The following is a 22,014-nucleotide window of genomic DNA, read 5'->3' on the forward strand; positions in this document are numbered from 1 at the left end:
TCTTATAAAGGACAGTGTCCTTCCATGAGATTTGAACTAGAATAAACTAATTGGTGGAAAAGCAAATATATAGGCAAAATGGCTCTTGAAAGATGTTCATACCCTAATTCCTGGAACCTGTGAATGTATTACTTTACATGACAAAAGGGATTTTGCAGATGTCATTAAGGTAGATTACCCTGGATTATCTGAATGGGTCCCTTATGAAGCAAGAGAGATGTGGCAGATGAAGTGAGAGATTCAAAGCAGGAGAAGGACTTGACTCATTGTTGCTGGTTTGAAGATGGAGAGGGCATGTGATGTGGAATGCAGGCAGCCTTAAAGGTCTGAGAGAGGCTCCTGGCTGACAGCCAGCAAGGAAGTGTTTTTGTTTGTTTGTTTTTCATTTTTTTGGCTGGGTTGGGTCTTCGTTGCTGCGCGTGTGCTTTCTCTAGTTGCAGCCATCGGGGGCTACTCTTCCTTGAGGTGCGCGGGCTTCTCATTGTGGTGGCTTCTCTTGTTGCAGAGCACGGGCTCTAGGTGCGCGGGCTTCAGTAGTAGTGGCGCACAGGCTCAGTAGTTATGGCTCGTGGGCTTAGTTGCTCCGTGGCATGTGGGATCTTCCCGGACCAGGGATCTAACCTGTGTTCCCTGCATTGGTAGGAGGATTCTTAGCCACTGCGCCAGCAGGGAAGTCCAACCTTGTCAGTTTTGAGGAGTGTTGTTCAGGTACTTTGTAGAAGTCCTTCAATTTGGGTTTTTCTGATGTTCTTCTCATGGTTAGCCTGAGATTATGGGTTTTGGGGAGGAAGACCACAGAACTGAAGTGGTGTTATCATCATTTATTAAGGCTATCAACATGACTTATCATTGGTGATGGCAACCTTGATTAACTGGCTGAGGTAGTGTTCGTCAGATTTTTCCACTGTAAACTTCCTTCCTTCCTTTTTCATATTCTACTCTTTGGAAGCAAGTTACTAAGGGTAGTCCAGACTCAAGGGACAGAGGGCTCAGGGGAATGGGGAATTAAGTTCTACCTCCTGGAAGAGGTAATATCTACATACGTTATTTGGAATTGTCTTGTAAGAGAGGTTTGTCTCTTTTTCATTTAAAAAATTCAATCATGGGACTTCCCTGGTGGTGCAGTGGTTAGGAATCCGCCTGCCAATGCAGGGCACACGGGTTAGAGCCCTGGTCCAGGAAGATCCCACATGCCATGGAGCAGCTAAGCCCGTGCACCACAACTACTGAGCCCACATGCCACAACTACTGAAGCCCGTGTGCCTACAGCCCAAGCTCCACAACAAGAGAAGCCACCGTAATGAAAAGCCCGCGCACCACAACCAAGAGTAGCCCCTGCTTGATGCAACTGGAGAAAGCCCATGTGCAGCAATGAAGACCCAACACAGCGAAAAAAGAAAAAATTCAATCATTTATTTCTATCACTAGGGGCTTAACGATATTTATTTTATACTTTGAGTTATAATCCAATACTATTCTGTTTATTTTTGTTGTTCAAACTGTTCCAGCTTTGGCTGTTGTGAGCTCTTTCAGGTTCATTTCTGTATCTCCTTGACATGCTCTTGTCCTTTTGTATTTTGAGCATCTCCTTACTTTCTGGTACTGCAAGATATTCCAGGTTCATTTTGTATATTCTCTGCCAAAGCCCTAGAATCAGCCATTTATCCAAGGAACTCTGATTCTTTGATAGGAGACTGACATTGGAAGTCAAGATTTGGGTGCTGGGTATGCTTGTTGCTATGGGGGTGTCAGTGCTTTTAAGTCCTCTCAGCAAACAGAGCTAGGAAATATATGCACATATACTAACCCATGTATACACACATATCATATTATTTCTCGATCTATCCATCTGCATCCATTAAGTTAAACATGAGTTCACACTAATGTCTCACTCTAATCCAGTTCCACTGCTTCACTTTAGCCTTCTCCCTTTGTTTATCTGAAACTTCCTACTCCAACAGAGAGAAACCTGGCTCCCACCATCCACCATTGAGTCACTTATTTATTCAATTGTCGTATACATGTGCAACGGTTTCAGGATTGTTAATGTATACCCCTAGGAGAAACAACTTTACTAATTAGAGTGTATTGTGTGCTGTTTATGTATAGCTCCTTTTGTGTTCAGTCTTACAGTTTCTAGTCAAAATGTTGTTTTCAGAGTTACATAGGTCAGCGCCTCTCTCTCCCCGACCTGACTTATATTTTAACAGGATCACTGTGGCTATTGTTAGAACAGACTTTTGTAAGGATTTGGGTAGAAGCAGGGAGACTAGCCTCAGGTAGGAGGCTATTGTGGGTGAGCAATAACAGTGCTTTAGACCAGGGTTGTAGCAGTAGAGGTGGTATAAATCTCGATATATTTTAAAGGTAGAGCCAATGAGATTTCCTGATGGATTTATTTTATTTATTTATTTTTTAAAATACACATTGCTTCATTTATTTATTTATTTATTTATATTTTTGGCTGCATTGGGTCTTTGTTGCTGCACGCAGGCTTTCTCTAGTTGCCGCGAGCAGGGGCTACTCTTCGTTGTGGTGGGCGGGCTTCTCATTCTGGTGGCTTCTCTTGCTGTGGAGCACGGGCTCTAGGCATGTGGGCTTCAGTAATTGTGGCATGCGGGCTCAGTAGTTGTGGCTTGCAGGCTCTAGAGCGCAGTCTCAGTAGTTGTGGCACACGGGCTTAGTTGCTCCACAGCATGTGGGATCTTCCCTGACCAGGGCTCAAACCCGTGTCCCCTGCGTTGGCAGGCGGATTGTTAACCACTGTGCCACTAGAGAAGTCCCTCCTGATGGATTTAGAGGTAGGGTGAGAACAAAGAGTCAAGGATGACTCCAGAGTTTTTCCAGAACAAGTGGAAGGATGAAATATCATTATCTGAGACGGGGAAGGCTATGGGTAGGTCAAAGTTTAAAAGTAAGAGGCTGAGGGGAGGGGAGGATGGGGAGTTACTGGTTAATGGGTCTGGAAGTTCAGTTTGGGATGATGAAAAAGTTCTGGAGGTGGATGGTAGTGACGGTTAGAGGACATTGTGAACACATTTAATGCCACTGATCTGTGTGAACTCTTAAAAATTGTAATTTTTATGTTATGTATATTTTACTACAATAAAAAAAAAAAGAGTAAGAGGAACATATCAGGAGTTCAGCTGTATTTTTTTTTTTTTTTTGGCCATGCCGTGTGGCTTGCAGAATCTTAGTTCCCTGAACCTGGGACCCCGGCAGCGGCAGCATGGAGTCCTAACCACTGGACGGCCAGGGAATTTCCCAGGAGTTCAGTTTTTGACATGTTGAGTTTGAGGTGTCTATTAGACATACAATTGGAGATGTCAGGTAGGCAGTTAGATATGAGCCTGGAGCTGGGGAGAGAGACCTGGCTGGACATATACATTTGGCAATTGTTGGCATATAGGTATTTAAAGCCTAAGACTAGATGAGATCACCACATGTGTGAGTGGGATGAAGAAGAGAAGAGGATCAAGGACTGAGCTTGATCAGGAATGATATACTAGAGAGTGAAAAAAATTGGTGTTGGAGAGGGGGGCACAGTTTCTTTGGTCGTATCTTTGAATTTGAGAGAGGAGATGTGATCTAGTCCACATGGAAGGATTGACTTTAGATAAAAGTATAAAGTTCATTTGTGGAAGAGGAAGGAGGGCAGAGTTTGTGGGTACAGATGCTGGTGGGGGTAGATATGGAAGTGGGAGTCTGTGGAAGTTCTATTCTGATTGCAGAATCAGAATTCTCCAATTATAAAGGGGCAGGAAGCAAGGATATCAATTGAGAGTGAGGATGGTAGCAGATGCTGGGGATTTGGAGGTGTTCAATAAATATTTATAAAATGAACAAATTAACCTGTCATAGTGCTTAATCCTCACGACAACCACATTTTCTAGTTTCTGTATTTGATGCTTTGATATCTGGGGCCTTGCTGATCCTGGAGGGCCTGCCCCTCCCATAACTAGCCAGTTCCTAGCGATAGTAGAAGACTTGCCTGTGAGTATGTTCTTCATATATATACAAACCAACCAATCCAGAGACCGTATCCCCAGTCACCAACTTTCTTAGGCTCTTAAACTCTGGGCTACTGTTCCTCTGTCCTAATCACTGCAGGGCAGACAACTAGGGACAGCCCTGAAACCCAGAGCTCACTGAAATGATTTACCTAGCCAATCCTAAACCTGCTTATCCTGCCTTGTCTATTCCTTCCTGCAGAAACCAAACTAAGGCTCTTGCCCACTTCCCTCTACCCTTTGTCTTTTGACTGACTCTGGTGCTTCCCTCTTCATGGTGTGCTGTGTCTCTTACTTTTAGGGATCTCTGAGAATAAAATACTTCTTCCAGGACAGTTGTTTCTATGTCTGTATGTATAATACCTGATTAAAACAAATAGTGGGTACCCCAAAGCACCAATGTATATTAATGTACTTCAGAAACCTTGAAGTTGTATAAAGCCATAAACTGTTACTATTAAGGCATTTAGTTCAGTTTTACAGTGAAAAATGAAGTTCTGATTCTGACAATCTTTTGTGTTTCCCAAACCAGCTTTCCCAGCAATAAAGGTGTTTTTTTGATTCCTGTCTCTTGGAGGAATGTCTTAGTTGGTTCCAAACTTGGAGGGGTGAAGCATTAACCTTCTCAGAACCCAAACACAGCCACGCTTGATTTTTTTTTTTTTTTTAGTTTTTCTAGTGTGTCATGTTTTCCCTTTTCTCTGGGTCTTTGCAGATTCCACTCTTTCTACCCAGAACACTCCCTTCTGTGCTCTTTGTCTGATTTACTCATTATTCAGCTTTCGCTGGGACTTCCCTCCTATCCTTACTGAGACTAAGTTAGGACACTTTCTTTTATGCTCCTTTAACTCTATACTTTCCCTATCATAACTTGTGTCATGTTGTAATTTAAATGGTTCAATCAACAAATTCGTGGTTTAACTGTCTTCCCTGTAAGACTTCCTATTAGGGCAGGGAACATGTCTGACCTGTGTTTCGCCTAGTACACTGTTGGCTTTAAGTAATTATTTGTTGTTTGGATGAATGAACTGTAGTGAGGGTAGCTCATTTTATCATTATAATTTTTTTCTATGATAAATTCTGGGACTTTAGTTGTGTTGATACTGCTTTGCTACTTAATTTCTATTTGACCTTATATTTTTTCTTCTCCACACCACAAGTTCTCCTTGGAATAAAAATATTTGGCCAGGACTGTATAAATTCTTGAAGATGTCTATTTGAAAGTAATCCCCCAGGACTTGCCTGGTAGTCCAGTGGGTAAGACTCCACGCTCCCAATGCAGGGGGCCCAGGTTCGATCCCTGGTCGGGGAACTAGTTCCTGCATGCATGTGGCAACTAAGAGTCCTCATGCTGCAACTAAGAAGTCCGCATGCTGCAACTAAGAAGTCTGCATGCCACAACTAAAGATCCCACATGCTGCAACTAAAGATCCCGCCTGCCACAATGAAGATCCCACGTGCTGCAACTAAGACTTGGCACAGCCAAAAAATAAATAAATACTAAAAAAAGTAATCCACCTTCCTTCCCACAAATTAGACATTGTATCATAAAATATAGATATTTTTTGTTTTTAAATAACAGAGTACTGTAGACAACCTTTGAAATCCCAGATCTCCCTTAGAGAAAAAAAAATGCTAAGATATATTAAGGGGCTTTTGTTTATGCTTTTATTTTGGGATGGGTCTCATTACCTCGCATTTGTGAACGGCTCAACTTCCTTTCTTTGTGCTGTAATTGGCTTGGCAGCGGTCCTGGTAAATCTTTATCCCTGAGAAAAGAGATACTTATTGAAACCAGCAAATATTAGTTCCCTTCATCAGTTTCTGCTGACTGGAGTGACTATAAACATCAAAATATATCCAGAGTCACACCACCTAAGGGCCCTGTTACTGTCAATTGCCAATAGCTACAGGATGGACAGTGATGTTGGCCACTGAGGTCCACCTCTCCCCTATACTTGCCCATCAACCTTATCCCCTTAAAAAATCTGATTTCTCCTATTTTACAAAAGAGGAAACTGAGGCTCAGAGGGATTAAATAACTTGTCCTGAGTCACACAGCTAATAACTGGAAGCCCTGGGATTCAAATCCAGGTTTATTTGTTGCCAAAGTTGAAGAATATAAGCCTCACACTATTCCTATTGTTAGAAATATAAGTTGTTTCAAACTTTTAACTAGTTTAAATAATCTTATGGTGAATATACTTACAATGAAATTTTGTATTCACATTTATTTTACAACTTTGCTAAATTGTATTTTTACCAGAATATGAGAGAGCGAGAGCGGTAGATCGATCTCTTTCTTTCTCCCTCTCTCTCTCTCTCTGTCTCGATGTCTCTATATCAACCATATCTATCTATCTCTCATCAAGAGAGAAAAGTTCTGGAAAGTTTGGAACCCTAGGTGACCTTTTATTTCCTCAGGAAAATAAAATCTGGAAAAAGAGGAAAATATTAATACTTTGGGGATATTTTGTATATATCTGCAGCAATTTATTAGTTTAGGAACATAAAAATGTATTATGCAAAACTGGGTTTACTTATAATATGGTAATTTAATAGTAAATTTATAATAATCATAATTTTATGGATTAATTTTATTTAAAATACATTTAGTTTTGATACTAGTAGAACTAAAAGTTTTAAGAAATATGTCATCTCTTAGTTTTTGTGCTTTTACAAGAAGCAATTAAAAAAGTAAAACTATAAGAAATACTAAACATGGTAGTTAAATAAAAAAATTATAGTTTATGAATTTAGTATCCTCTACAGTGTCTACTAGATTCAGCCCATTTTTAAAGAGGACCTGGTAAAATAGGAGGTGAAATGCACCATTCTCAATTTTTCTGACACGGAATTTGATCTAATTAGTCTTATTTTTCTCAGCTTTTACTATCATTGATATCTTCTAGTGTTTGCTTTTCATTACCAACTTGATGCCTTTACTCAGATTGGTTATTTTATATTTGTTGTATTTCTAAATATAAACAGATTTCTTTTGCATGATATAAAAGATGCAGTGGGGCTTCCCTGGTGGCGCAGTGGTTGAGAGTCCACCTGCCGATGCAGGGGACACGGGTTCGTGCCCTGGTCCGGGAAGATCCCACATGCCGTGGAGCGGCCGGGCCTGTAAGCCATGGCCGCTGAGCCTGCGCGTACGGGGCCTGTGCTCCGCAACGGGAGAGGCCACAACAGTGAGAGGCCCGCGTATCACACACACACAGAAAAGATGTAGTGGATGGAGAAATATGAAGTTCTCAAGAAGCAAGAAGAAAGTAGAAGCCCAGGCAATGCAAGTTCTTTATTAGCTACGTTTAAAAAACCATACTCTTGGCAGAATTTCAAATCTTATCTTGGATCAAACATGGGAAATAGATTTTTTATTTTACAGTGTTTCAAAGGTTCAAAGAACTTTAGATTTGGAATGGACCCAGTCTAGCCTCTCATCTCATGTAGGAATTCCCTCTACATGTGGTATTATCTAGTCTTTGCTTGACTACTTTCAGTGACAAGGAAGTCACTACTTCAAAAGACAGTTCGTGATGAAGGGTAAGGGAACAATGAGATCAAGGAATTTGGCTGCTACAAGGTTGTGTTACCCACATCCTGATAAAAAAGTCCGTAACATATTCCTGTAGAATGGCATAGTCAAGGACACTAGGAGAAATACTCTCAAAGTGGCAAAGAAAATGGATAATTGTGAGAGAGGAAAGAGGCTTTTCTTTTTATGATCTGATAAAATTTGCATCAGGCTTTCATTTTCAGTCACTAGTGGCTACTGTTTATTGGAATTTGTAGTTATCAGGTTGAGAAAAAGCTATTGTTAATGTCACAGGCAAACCTCCCTTCCCAATTTTAGCTCAAGGTTAGTCATAGCTAATTTATCAGATTTCATTTTACTGGCCATTTTTGAGCTACATACTCTTTTTCTATATTCTGACACTTAGGGGTTTATGATCCTCTGAGTTTTTTCTCCTTTAAACTGGCACTTGAAATGTCTTAATGTGTAACTGACAACTCCTCTAGCCTTCTGACAACCTTCTTCTTCTGGGGTATTCTGTCCCCTCACACAAAAATAGCCTCTCATTTGGGAGAATAGGAAGAACTCTTTGTTTCTCTAATCAAAAAGTATATATATATATCTTTCTTTTCATAAAAAAATCTTTATCTTCAATTCAGATGTTTTGTTTTATAATTAATTTTATCACAGAATAGATATTTGAAGAACATTCTAACTTGTTTCATTATAGCCTTTATGAGTATTTAATATATTCATCACCTTAATAATTCTTTATCTTAATATATTGATCACATTAATAAATTCATTACTTACCTCTTGCCATGGAAGTTGGGTATTTTTGTTGAAGGATTCAGTTTAAGTTTTGCTTTAATATCAGAAACTGCCATGTGGCCAGTAACTCTGTCTGGAATTCAGAAGATACAGTTAAGGATCAAATCACAGATTAATTTGTTTATATTCTTTTACAACTTTCCCAGTTCGAGACCTGGAGTTTGAAGTCCAGGGCCTCATGGAATGGAAATATGTGCAAATGCAAGTTAGAGGCATGTGCAAAGTTGGAAGGCCAAGTGGACGGGTCCCTTTACTATCCCAAGATCTCTAAGCGAAACTTCTTGCCATTGCTCCTCCTGCAAATAGTATCATTCTGATCCTATATAAAAATAAATGGTAGAGCATTCTGCAAATATGTAGAAAAAGTTATTTAAAGACAAAATTTATTTTTAAAATGTGCTTTTCATCTCATAATTGACAGAGAATAAAATGTTATAGCATTTGCAAAATATTTACCTAATTGTTTATATCTTGGATAGCTGCTGGGTAGTAAGTAGATTTTCCCAGGGTTTCCTTCTGGGAGGTCCACCCCTGCCCTATCAGTTCTTATGAACCCACTGGTCTTTTTAAAAAATAAGAATAGGGGTGGGATATAATGCTGTTTTGCTACCTTAGATCTCCCTGAATGGACTATTAACCACAAAGGACTCCCTAGTCCTTCCTTTCTACTTCTGCATAGTTTAAGAATCAGAACCTATGGACCAGAAGCTGGGTTGGTAGGGCTTCTCCTTTTTATTGTTGGTCTTATCTAATTATCTTTTTTAATATCAATTTATTTATTTATATTTATTTATTTTTGGCTGCATTGGGGTCGCAGGCTTTCTCTAGTTGCGGTGAGCAGGGGCTACTCTTTGTTGCGGTGAATGGGCTTCTCATTGCGGTGGCTTCTCTTGCTGCAGAGCACGGGCTCTAAGCACATGGGCTTAAGCAGTTGTGGCGCATGGGCTCAGTAGTTGTGGCTCGCGGGCTCTAGAGCGCAGGCTCAGTAGTTGTGGCACACAGGCTTAGTTGCTCTGCAGCATGTGGGATCTTCCCGGCCCAGGGCTCGAACCCATGTCTCCTGCACTGGCAGGCAAGTTCTTAACCACTGCGCCACCAGGAAAGTCCTCTAATTATCTTTTTAATATATAGAGTGTATTAGGTAGTTCACTGACAAGAAAACTGGGTTGCTGACTTAGGAACAGCAGACAATCATACACTATTAAACCATGAAGAAAAAGTCTCTGAATGTTTGGTTAGAGTTCAGTCAATTTTCCTAAGTCTTTACCTCAGACTCTGGAAAACTGTTGCTTCTAAACAACTCAATTACATGTGCTCAAAATCTGGAAACCTATCACAGAGCTGGGAACTCCGGAGAGGCTTGACAATGTAGGCAGTTGAAAGGTGCTGTGAAATCATCCTCATGGCTTAAAATAATCATTACTTTAAAAAAACTACCTTCAATCTCTCACTGAGATGATAGATTAAAAAAAAAAAAGGTCTCCTTGTAGATTCCTACAAAATCTGGATATTTACCTACTTCTAGGTGGTGCTACTTTACAACTTCTGGGCTTCAGTCAGATCAAGAATCCATAAAGGGTTTGTTCCATCACACAACTGTGACCTCATTCACTTCTCAGGCTCAGGTCCAGGTAAGAATGACCCACAAGCTCCTTCCAGCTTTAGAGCAACTGTGATTTCAATGTGGTTCATTCGGCACCCTCAGGGTATGTGTGGGTATGAGTTACAGAATCAGAATATTTTGACACTGATTGGATTTTGGGGAAGGGGAGGTTTTAAAAAAAATTCTGTATTAATATATTTTCATGTTAAACATTGGTGAATTGAAAGTTGTTGAAGTAAAAAATTTTACCCAGTTCCCTTGGTTGAATGCTGATTAGGAACCATTTCATTGTTTACATCCAGAAAGAGGGAAAAATCAAACTCTCACAGGTTTTAGTCTATAGTGTTATCGAAAAGAGTGATTTTAAAAGAGCAATTAAGGAAAGTATTATGATTGTTTTAATCAGAAATTTTCAAGATCTGACAGGTCGCACGGTATTTAAATCATCTAAGCACAGAAGTTAGGAGTGTCTCTAGTCTTCATGATGGCTAAGCACAGATACCTCTGGCAGCAAAGGCTTAGCTTGAGCCCCCCAAGTTGTTTCAGACTTCACTTGTTAGCTGCAATTCTAGAGATTTTCTATTCCTGTTCTGGGGGATTCATTTATTATGTGCATAATTTGACTTTTCCTTAGTCTGTCCAAACTTGTTATATTACCTTTCATTCTGGCTAGGGATACAGAGGAAAGAAAGGGAAGGTTTAATTTACAAATTACACAAATATTTAATTAGGGCCTACTATGTTAGGGGCTACCAAGACTTAAAATGAAGTTAATGACCACCATTCTACGTTCTGTTTCTATGAATCTGACTACTCTAGGAACCTCATATAAGTAGAATCATACAGTATTTGTGACTTGCATATTTCACCTAGCATAGTATCCTCAAGGTTCATCCATGTTGTATCATGTATCAGAATTTCCTTCCTTTTTAAGGATGAATAATATTGCATTATATGTACCACATTTTAAGATAAAGCACTTATTTATCTGTTGATGGACACTTGGGTTGCTTCCACCTTTTGACTATCATAAATAATGTTGCTGTGACACATTGGTGTACAAATATCTCTTCAAGACCCTGCTTTCAATCTTTTGAATATACATCAGAAGTGGAATTGCTGGATCACATGGTAATTCTATTTTTAATGTTTTGAAGAAATATTGTTTTCCATAGTGGCCACCATTTTACATTCCAACCAACAGTGCATAAGAGTTCTAATTTCTCCACATCCTTACCAATACTTGTTGTTTTCTGTTTGACAGTAGCCACCCTGATGGGTATGAGGTGATATATCATTGTGGTTTTGATTTGCGTTTTCCTAATGATTAGTGATTGTGAGTGTCTTTTTATAAGCTTGTTGGTTATTATATATCTACTGTAGAAACATATCTATTCAAGTCTATTGCCCAAGTCAAGTCTTTTTATCACTTGTTGTTGTTGTTATTGAGTTATGGGAGTTCTTTATATATTCTGGATATTAATCCCTTATTAGACATGTGATTTGCAAATGTTTTCTTTCTGTAAGTTGCCTTTTCACTCTGTTGATTGTGTTTTGTTGCCTATGCTTTTGGTGTCATTTCCAAGAAATCATTGCCAAACCCAATGTCATGAAGCTTTTCTCCTATGTTTTCTTCTAATAGTTTTAGGTTTTGTGTGTAGGGAGAAGTAGAATTTTAACACGTAGCATGTAGCTCCTAGGGAACAGTAGTCTAGAGTGAAAGAAGAGCAAAAGCATGTAGAGTAATCATGGGAGCTTAGGAGACAAGGAACTGTTCAAGACTGCATGAAGTGAGATAATGGGAGCAAAAATGGTTAGGTATTTGGGCTAGGGTTGGTTATTAGAACAGAGATTGCAAATTTGATCCCCATACAAGTTTTATTTGGCTTAAATAACATTAAAATTTTTTTTGAGTTTCATAAATGAAAACATGGGTAATTTAAAAGTTATCAGTTTATGACTTCTGAAAAGCCCAAAGATCAGAGAACACATGGCCCCCATTCCTATTTAGCAATAATTGGCAGGAGCAGAAAAACTGTCACCCTTTTAACTGGAACCCAAGGTTTCCTGATTGCCACAGTCTCCCTCATTTTTTCTAGTCTCTTATACCCAGCATGTCACTCATTTAACATGTTTTATTTTAATAAACTTATTTATTTATTTATTTATTGGCTGTGTTGGGTCTTCGTTGCTGCACGCGGGCTCTCTCTAGTTGCAGTGAGCGGGGGCTACTCTTTGTTGTGGTGCGTGGGCTTCTCGTTGTCATGGCTTCTCTTGTTGCAGAGCATGGGCTCTAGGTGCACAGGCTTCAGTAGTTGTGGCATGTGGGCTCAGTAGTTGTGGCTTGCGGGCTCTAGAGCTCAGGCTCAGTAGTTGTGGCGCATGGGCTTAGCTGCTCGGCGGCATGTGGGATCTTCCCCGGCCAGGGCTCAAACCCGTGTCCCCTGCATTGGCAGGCAGATTCTCAACCACTGCACCACCAGGGAAGCCCTTAACATGGTTTTTGTGTATACATATACATCTTGATTGTTAAGCTAAGAGAGTCTAGACTTTAGCATTAGCATTGGGGAATTCTGAAGATATTTAAGTAGGGATGTTGCATAAATATAGCTGTTTTCTATAGGAATTAATTCAACCATATCAATCTAAGAATCGCCTAGGCTCATATTCCCTTCTGATTTTACGAAGAATAAAAAGGAAGTGACTATTAGATGAGGGAGAACATCTAGTATTAGGCTTCTTCCTATGCAGTACTGTTCACCAAAGGAGAAAGGGGTTTTATGGGAAAAGGTTATGTCTCAATGTGATTTATAATTTGTGGCCTCTGAAAACCTAACATTTCAGGGTAATGCCTAATTCATCCTGTATAGTTAAAGATATATGAGCCTGGGTTTCCCTGGTGGCGCAGTGGTTGAGAATCTGCCTGCCAATGCAGGGGACACGGGTTCGAGCCCTGGTGTGGGAAGATCCCACATGCCGCAGAGCAACTAAGCCCGTGAACCACAACTACTGAGCCTGCGCTCCGCAACAGAAGAGGTCGCAACAGTGAGAGGCCCATGCACCGCGATGAAGAGTGGCCCCCGCTCACCGCAACTGGAGAAAGCCCTCGCACAGAAACGAAGACCCAACACAGCTAAAAATAAATAAATTAATTAATTAATTTAAAAAAAAGATATATGAGCCTTAAGGAGAAGAGAATCTCACCAGTTACTTCAGTTACCAGAGCAATGGGAACTGGATTTTTCAGGGGGAAAAAAAGTAGCTACCTCCCTCTTAGAGATGCTGCCCCTGTAGGCGAATCAGGCTTTACAGGCAGATGCCCTTCCCTTCTCTCCCTGGCTCTTTTGCTTTCACTAAGTGTGTAAGTACCTTGAGGTGAGAAGCTTAATATTCTATTTTCCCAACATTGGCTCTGTCCATTGAACATAGGTAGTTAATGAATGACTAGGGAAAGGCAAGATGTTCCTTCCTTTTGGGGCAGAGATTTTTGTGCTTCACCACTTCTCCCTCCTCTTAGGCTTTTCTCAAACTCCATCACCCACTTCAAGTCTGGTAACCTGGGTAGGCAAAATTCTCTGGGTTGGCCTAATCCTGATGAGCCCCACTTCCTCTCTTGCTCCCTCCTGACTAGTCTAGATTAATGATGGAGATATTTGCAGAAATTAGAAGGCTTACTCCTGGGACTTCCCTGGTGGTCCAGTGGGTAAGACTCCATGCTCCCAATGCAGGGGGCCTGAGTTCGATCCCTGGTCGGGGAATGAGATCCTGCATGCATGCTGCAACTAAGAGTCTGCATGCCACAACGAAGAGTCCACATGCTTCAACTAAGAAGTCCACATGCTGCAACTAAGAAGTCCACATGCCACAACGAAGATCCCATGTGCCGCAATAAGACCTGGTGCAGTCAAAAATAAATAAATAAATAATAAATAAATAAATTTGAAAAAAGAAGGCTTACTCCTCTTTACACAATACCATTTAAGTTATTATGCATGCAAACCAACTAGTTATAATTTTTAAATTTAGTGTACACCAACATGGATGGTTTTTGGAGCAGCAACTATGTAAATGTACAGCAAAAACCCCTTCCTCCCATACCACCCAACCAAGTCAGGGAAAGCAAGGATGTGAGGGGGCTTACAAAATCACATATAGAGGCAATAAGAGGAAAAGGTAGAGAAATATGTGGCAACCACTTGCTCATCCTCATTGATTTTTTCTTGAGAGTCAATCCAGAATGTCAGAAAATTTTCCTAGCATCAACTTAATAGCAAGTTATAATAATAGATTGCTTAACCCATGTTCTGCAGATCACTAACTACTCGGATTTTTAATATCTCCTCTTTATATAATATTTGAATCCATATGGATTTCATTTAGTTTCTTCACTAGTTCAACAAATATAATAGCATTTAGCCAGTCTCTTATTCATTCATCTGTTCATCTCAGGAAATGATAATTGCATCTTTCCAGGCCTATGCTCCATCCTCTGTTGAAGCCAAAATGCTTGGAATATGCTTCAATCCTCTTCTTTTGTGTTCTACATCTAATCCAATTCATCCATTTCATAAGTACATTTTTAGTGCCTATTATGTTCTCGGCCCTGGGATATCTATCAGGAAGTACTGTTGATTCCATCTTCAAAATATATATGTAACTCAACCACTCTCACCACCTCCACCTCTACTTCCTGCTCTGGGTTACTGCAAAGACCTCCTAACTGGTCTCCCTGCTTCTGCTCTTGCTGTATTCACCCCTGCCAAGTCTCTTCTACACAGGAACCAGGACAGTCCTTTAAAAACTTAAGTCAGATCATGTCCTATCTCTGTTCAAATCCTCATTTTCCTGTGTTACTCAGGAAAAAAACCCAATCTTTACAATAGCCTTCAGGGTTTATATGATCAGCTACTCCCCACACCTGCACCACCCCCTTCCCCCAAAAGGAACATCTCATTGCACAATCCTGGAATTGTACAGTGCATAGCTTATGTAGCTCAATGTGGTGGTCCCGTCCCCTACCTCTATGACCTTACGTCTTCCTACATTGCCCTCGCTCACTCTGTTCAGCCACAGTGGCCTCTGTACTCTTTCTCAAATATTATGAGCATGCTCTTGTATAAGGGCTTTTGCACTTGCTCTTCCCTCTGCGTGGAGTGCTCTTGCTCCAGATTTCTGCTCCCTGGTTTCCTTAGCTTTTTGCTTAAATGCCCTTTATCAGTGAGTCTTTTCTTGATTAACTTCCTCCACCTACAGTATCCCCTATACCCATTTTCTTTGCTTTATTTTCTCTGTAATCTCTGTCATACTATTATTTGTTTATTGTGTATATCTCTTCACTAGAAAGTAAGCTCCATGAGAGTAGTGAGCTTTGTCCCAAGCATGTACAGTAATACTTGGCACACAGTAGACTATGATTGTTAAGTGAATGGATACACGCATCCCTTCATTGCTTCAGCAGACACCTACTAACTGCAGGTACAGAGAATAAAAAGACTTACAAGATGGCATGTCTGTGTAGGGGATGAAGAGGTACAAACTACTATGTATAAAATAAATAAGGATACATTATACAGCACATGGAATATAGCCAATACTTTATAATAACTATAAATGGAGTATAATCTATAAAAAATTTGAATCACTGTGCTGTGCACTTGAAACTAATATAATATTGTAAATCAACTATACCTTGGGGCTTCCCTGGTGGCGCAGTGGTTGAGAGTCCGCCTGCCGATGCAGGGGACACGGGTTGGTGCCCCGGTCCGGGAAGATCCCACATGCCGCAGAGCGGCTGGGCCTGTGAGCCATGGCCGCTGAGCCTGCGCGTCCGGAGCCTGTGCTCCGCAACGGGAGAGGCCACAACAGGGAGAGGCCCACATACCGCAAAAAAAAAAAAAAAAAAAAAAGTGGGAGATGATCAGGTCAAGAGGAATGGATTTGGAAGAGTGAAAAGAACCTCTTCAACTGAAGAGAGGAGAGGGACATAGTATATCTTCCTGAATAAGAAGAAATGATTAACTGGAGAAAACAGAAAATGGAGATGTTTGCAATGAATAGGTTCAAATTTATTAAAATCATGATTTGAGAACATAATGGTTGTGTTTTATTTCCTACTTTCTGTTGGGTTTAGCAGAGAAAGTCAAGTATGTATTCCCTTCTTCATCCCTTAGTATAGTTCCTGGACATATTCAGTGATCAATAAATATTTGTTGTTTGAATAAATCAATATACAATCTTTTCTTTCAAGGCCAGAGCTGTACAGAAGCTTTCTAGAAACATCATTATAGTAAGAATTGATAATCCCCAAATGCTCCTAGATCATCTTTTTTGTATCAGAACAACAAAGAGGGTAATAGAAGTAAAAAGACGAGTCTAATCTAAAGTAGTTATATAACAGAAGAGCCAGCAGATAAGTCATGTAACTAGACTCAATAAGCAATAATAAAAATCTCAATAAGCAAACAAATCAATCAATCAATCCCTAACTCCTTCTGCTTTCCCTGTGTGTCTCTCCCTAATACTCATTTTTATTTGCTAATTTTAATTACTCTAATATTTTTCCTTCTTATTTTGGGGATGGAATCATGCCCTCAGGCACATAATATATTGGTTGTACTTGTGACTTAAGAAATGAAAGGCCAGGTACAATCTTAATATATCATTTCTTCATCTTTTAGGTCTTAGATAGGCAAAGTGTGGACCTTGGACCAGCAGCATTGCCACCATCTGGAAGCTTGTTAGAAATGCAGAATTTCTTAGGCTCTACTCCAGACCTGAATCATAATCTGCATTTTAACAAGATGCCCAGGTGATTTATACGCACATTCAAGTTTGAGAAGCATTGTTCTAGGTGACACAAGAAAGATAAGGATCATTTCTGAGAAGCTTATATACAAGATAACAAAGGTAACTTCTAGGAAGACAACAGAATTTAACAAAAAACTCACCATTGAATGTCAAATGAGGCATTAGTTTCATTTCTTCTTCTGTGAGCTCAACCCCCTCATTTGCTAGAAAGTTGTCTAAGTCCTGGATATCAATCACCTCTCCTTAGAAAAGGTGAGAAATAAATTGCAGAAATATTATATAACTGTCTACAAAGGATGAAAAACACTATTTGTGCTTATATATAACATTACCCATGTATACCCAGAATTAACAGGAGGATCAGAAAAAAATCCTCTGTTTCAAATTCTGGTTCAGGAAATCAGAAAGTGGCTACAAAAAAAATAATTCACTGGTGGGTTACTGCAACCCATAGCAAATTAAGCTACATATAGGTATTTGGCTTTATTTTTTTCTCTTCCTCCTACCCCACTGGAAAATTCAGTTTTTTCTATAGACCAGTTTTTGAAATTTTATTTTTATTTATTTTTAAAAAATGTTTGCCTAGTTTGCTTCTCTGAGCACTATGCATTCCAAGAATTTCATTCATCTCAACACAGTCAGAAGTAATTTTTCCTCATTCATTGTAAAATATAACAACATTTAAGATTATTATAAAGTGGGAAAAATATAATTCCACCACCCTATCACAAAAACCATTTTTAGGTTTTCATATACCAGCTTTCCATTATGAAAGCTGTACTTTCATAATGTAGAAATCTAATATACATACAATTTTGTATTCTGCTTTTCCAGCCTAATATAATTACTTCATAAACTTGCTTCCAAGTTGCTACATAATTTTTACAGTTAACATTTCAACAGATGATATCCCATAAGCCTGACTTACCATGATTTACGTGGTATTCCCATATTGTTAGATATTTAGACTGTTTCAAATTTCCCTGAAGGTCTTTAGGAAGAGATTTTTTTCTTTTATTCAATTAAATTATTTCCAGAGGATAAATTTCTAGGATTGGGGTTAATGGGGAAAATGAATAGTTCTGTGGCTCCTGAGATCTGTAACTATGTTGAAGAATTCTTTTGGGGAAAATGTCAGAGAATATTATGGGTATTGATATATAAGTACAGATTAGTTACTGTTTACCCAATTTCAGTAGCATCCACAAAACTGGAACATATATGAAAGAATTTAAACATTTATAAGGGGATATATTTTTCTCCACCAATTGCAAAATATTAAGACGCTATTTATAACATCTTTTCATCATAGCTCGCAACTCACCCTTGATATAACTGAGAGCATCCATCAAATCATTCAGACCAACTGTATTATCACCTGTAAGGAAAGGGGAATAAACCTCAGAATCAGATAAGCAAATATTACTGAGACTCACAAAATTTAGGACGCGTAAAGTTCTGAAATTATGAAGACCGTAAGAATTCACTAATTTTTTTCTAATTTTTCTTAGAATTTTATGATCTTATCCTTAGAGATAACAGTATTATCTTAGAAACAAAGCTTTCTATCTGTAATGAATCATTCCTGTAGCTTCCTTTTTTCTTTCCTTTTATAGACTACTAGAATAAGATTAAATTAAGAAGTGATTGGTTACAGGTAAGTGTAGGGAGACAGGAAAAATAAACCTGACCCTGAGTATTTTTATTTAGTAATTAATCAACAAATACTTAGGAGTACCTTCTATGTGCCTGGCACTTTGCTAGGCTTTGGGGATACAAAAGTAAACATGCTGGCAGTGTTCTTGCTATTAAGGAGTGTACAGTCTGGTAGAGGGAAACAGACAACGAGCATGTAAACAAATGAGCAAAAAGGTACTGTTGTTCTGAGGTATTGTTAAGATGCTATCAAAGATGAAATAGGGCAATATAATAAAGAGTAATAGTGGGTGGGATTTTTTAGACAGGGAGCTGAGGGAAGGCCTCTCTGAAGTGGCTCTATTTGGGTTGAGGTCTGAATGATGACGAGAGCCATGTAAAGAACGGAGAGAAGAACATTCCAAGTAGAAAAATAGTATGTGTGATAGGCCTAAAATGGGAATGAATTTGATGTGACTGAGAGATGGAGAAAAGGCCAGTGTGAAAGGGGCCAAATTATGCAGGGTCTTGTAGGCCATGATGATAAAGTTTGGATATTATTCTGGTTGCAATGGAATGTCACTGGAGGTCTTGAAGAAGGGAGTAACTTGACTTGATTTCAGCTTTCAAAAGATCACTCTGGCTGGTGTATGCAGGATGGGGAAATTGGAGGAATGAGGACTAGATAGTAGACTGTTTCAGTGGCCCAGGAAAGAGATGACGGTGGCTAGGGCTATGGGTACAGCAGTGGAGATGGCGATAATGGATGGATTCGGGACCTATTTTTCAAGTAAAGCCTAGATTTGAATGTGGGATATGAGGGAAAGAAGAAATGAAACCTAGTCTCTTCTCCCCACCTTCCCCCTCAAAATTTGAAGAGAGAAGGTGTGAAATTGTCTCCGAGAGTGAGAAAGTGAATTTATTTGGAAAAGGTAGTAGGCACTTTGGCCACATTAAGGGCTGACTTGATATTCGTGGCCATTATGTGGAAGTGAGTTCTATTAGTGTAGTTTTGTGATTTTCTTCAGCAATGTTAAAGCTGTTCAGGGGCAAGCCTAGAGTAAGGTGATGGCTGGGTTTTTGCCAAGCAAGTCTGGTAGGAGTTTTGAGAGTTTGTAAGGTTATATGATGTTGAAGTATTGAATCTAATTTAAGGAAGGAAGTGAGGACATACGGGGAGGAGTTGTTGAATAATGAAACAATGGTTGAGTTAAAGACATTGAAGGTCTCCTTGTGGCTGGAGAGTTGGAGTTCTATATTCTGTTCTGCTACAGCCTATGTTTAATAGCACCGATTCATCATATTCAATCGGTGAGTGAAATAATGTCACAATAATGTGAAAGTTGTATTGGTTCATAAATAATTTTTCCTAAGTAAGAGAATTAGAATTATAAACCTCAGCAGGAAAAGAAAAAATCCTGGGTTGGCTATAGCAGGGGCCCTCTCAGCTCTATTTTAATAAAATTAAACAATAAGTGCGTACAATGCATGAGGGGGAATCAGGTTCACTCGCTCAGAATTCTACTTCCATCTACATTATTTCAGCTGCATGTCAGCATTTCAACTCCTTTTTCGGTTGTGTGTATGTGTGCATTTTTAAATGGCTTCCAGCCATTCTGAGCTGGTTATTTGGGCTTTTCCAACTTCCTCACAGTATCAATTTCTGCTTTTGTTAGTGCTCTGGTTACAAAGTGGCATAGATTTTGAGTGGGCTTCCCCGGTTTTCCCCATAAGCTCAGTTACTTTGGTGGGCAATTTTACAGAATGGGAGATTTCCAGGCATTCCTACATTGTGTTATGGAAGAAAAGTCTGCATAGTAAATGAACTGGAAGGATAAAGGGCAGAGAGTGGTTATATGAAATAAAGATTTTGGGGGTGATCAAGTATTAGGCGAGGACAAGGTTTAGATCATCACCATGTGAGTGGTAGTTAAGGGAGGGGAGGAAAAGATGACTGAAGTTAAAGAGGTCAAGGAGCAGGAGGTCAGGATGTTGGATGGGTGACCTATATCAGGAGTTCTTAATCTAGGGTCCATGGACCCTGTATCTATAGATTTATAAATACAGGGAGTCCTTGAGCTCAAATGGAAAAAAATACATCTTTATTTTCACTAATCACTAACTTAACTTTAGCATTTTCTTCAATTATTCATGTAGTCCACAAACCATAGTAGTACTAGGAGAATCTGTGACGTTGTTACTAATATAAATCACTAACATTTTCATTTCATTTCAATGTATTGAGAAGTTGCTTATGCTCATCACTACTTTAAAATGACAATAATTATTAGACCTGATACTAGAACTTGTTAAATGTATTAATAAGTACTAACAATTTATATCTTTAATGTTTTGATAAATTATATTTTAAAATAATTAGCTTCTCAGTAATCTTATGTATTTTATTTTATGCATTTAAAAATATTCAATATTATATTCAGACGTGGTCCAATTCATCAGACTGTCTAAGGGGTCTATGGCACAGTAAAGTCAAAAGCCTCTGATCTGTATGGAAGGTATTGAACTTGCCAAGAATAAGGACAGGAGAAGTGGAGGAGGAACCCAGTGAGCCCAGTGCTATTTCTTGTAAAATATTCTAAGTTGTATTTTACCTCATTCATTTATATAAAGGTCATAATTAGTAATAAGTATTTATTCTACTAGGACTTAGATTTTTATAACAGGCAAAATTGATTCCTAGATCATAGAATTTCCTTTTCTTTTTCCTTTGTTCTTCAACATTTTCTCCATCTTCCCCATCATCTTCACCACTACCACTGTCATCATGACTAACATTTACTGAGTATTCTAAACACTGCATTAAGACCTTTATGTGTATTATCTATATTAACTTCAGGGCAAGAAGTGACCATAGAGAATCATTTAATTCAACTCCCTATTTTTCATGTGAAGACACTTAGATTCAGTAGGGTTAAATCGTTGGCAAGTTAGTGATGGAATAGGGACCAGGCCTCAGCATAAAGAAATACTATATACTACAGATGAAGCATGTAGGCTAGATTCACCAGGGAATAGGGAAGATTTTTTTTCCCCCAAAATACTGCCAAATGATTTTTCCAAGAGCAATGGCAACTCTCACCCAAAATGTATCAGTAAGTTCCTTTCCCCTTACTCTCACCAGAACTAAGTGTTGTCAGTCCTGTTAATTTTTGCCTGTCTGAGAACTGAAAATATTTCTGTATCTTGTTTTATTTTGTATTTTCATGATTATTGGTGAGGTTAAATATCTTTTCATATGTTATTGGGCATTTACATTTCCTTTTTCATGAATGATCTATCTGTATATTTGCCTATTTTTCTACTGTCAGTATGTTTTAATCAATGTATGAGGGCTTTTTCTACCTTAGGGATCTTGCAACCATTCTCTCCTAGTGCATCATCTGACTTTTGACTTTCTTAAATGTTCCCTTATTAACATGTTCCCTTATGAAATGTTCCCTTATGAATGAAATTTTGTTTAAAAATTCATTTTTATTTTAGCTCCTTAAGTGTATGGTACTCCCAGGCATGGCTGAGTCCTGAAAGCGACATTCCCAACATATCTTTTTTTAAAAAATTACTTTAAAAATAATTAATTAATTAATTTG

General features: G+C 38.9%; 1 protein-coding gene across 2 annotated transcripts in view; it reads right to left on the reverse strand.

The window, feature by feature from the left end:
* Positions 1–22,014, reverse strand: part of EFCAB3 (EF-hand calcium binding domain 3) — a 43,509-nt gene that overhangs the window by 19,249 nt on the left and 2,246 nt on the right. The window contains exons 3-6 of one of the 2 annotated variants that reach the window (XM_059998633.1): positions 18,096–18,149; positions 16,912–17,013; positions 8,344–8,434; positions 5,703–5,779 (exon numbers count right to left, since the gene is read on the reverse strand). In XM_059998633.1, the coding sequence (XP_059854616.1) occupies positions 5,703–5,779; positions 8,344–8,434; positions 16,912–17,013; positions 18,096–18,149 (324 nt within the window). Of the gene's footprint in view, positions 1–5,702; positions 5,780–8,343; positions 8,435–13,639; positions 13,860–16,911; positions 17,014–18,095; positions 18,150–22,014 lie in introns of those variants that run through there. The other variant, XM_059998634.1, reaches the window with a different exon arrangement.

The sequence above is a fragment of the Delphinus delphis genome, chromosome 19, assembly GCF_949987515.2.
Source record: "Delphinus delphis chromosome 19, mDelDel1.2, whole genome shotgun sequence".
NCBI classification, from domain to species: Eukaryota; Metazoa; Chordata; class Mammalia; order Artiodactyla; family Delphinidae; genus Delphinus; species Delphinus delphis.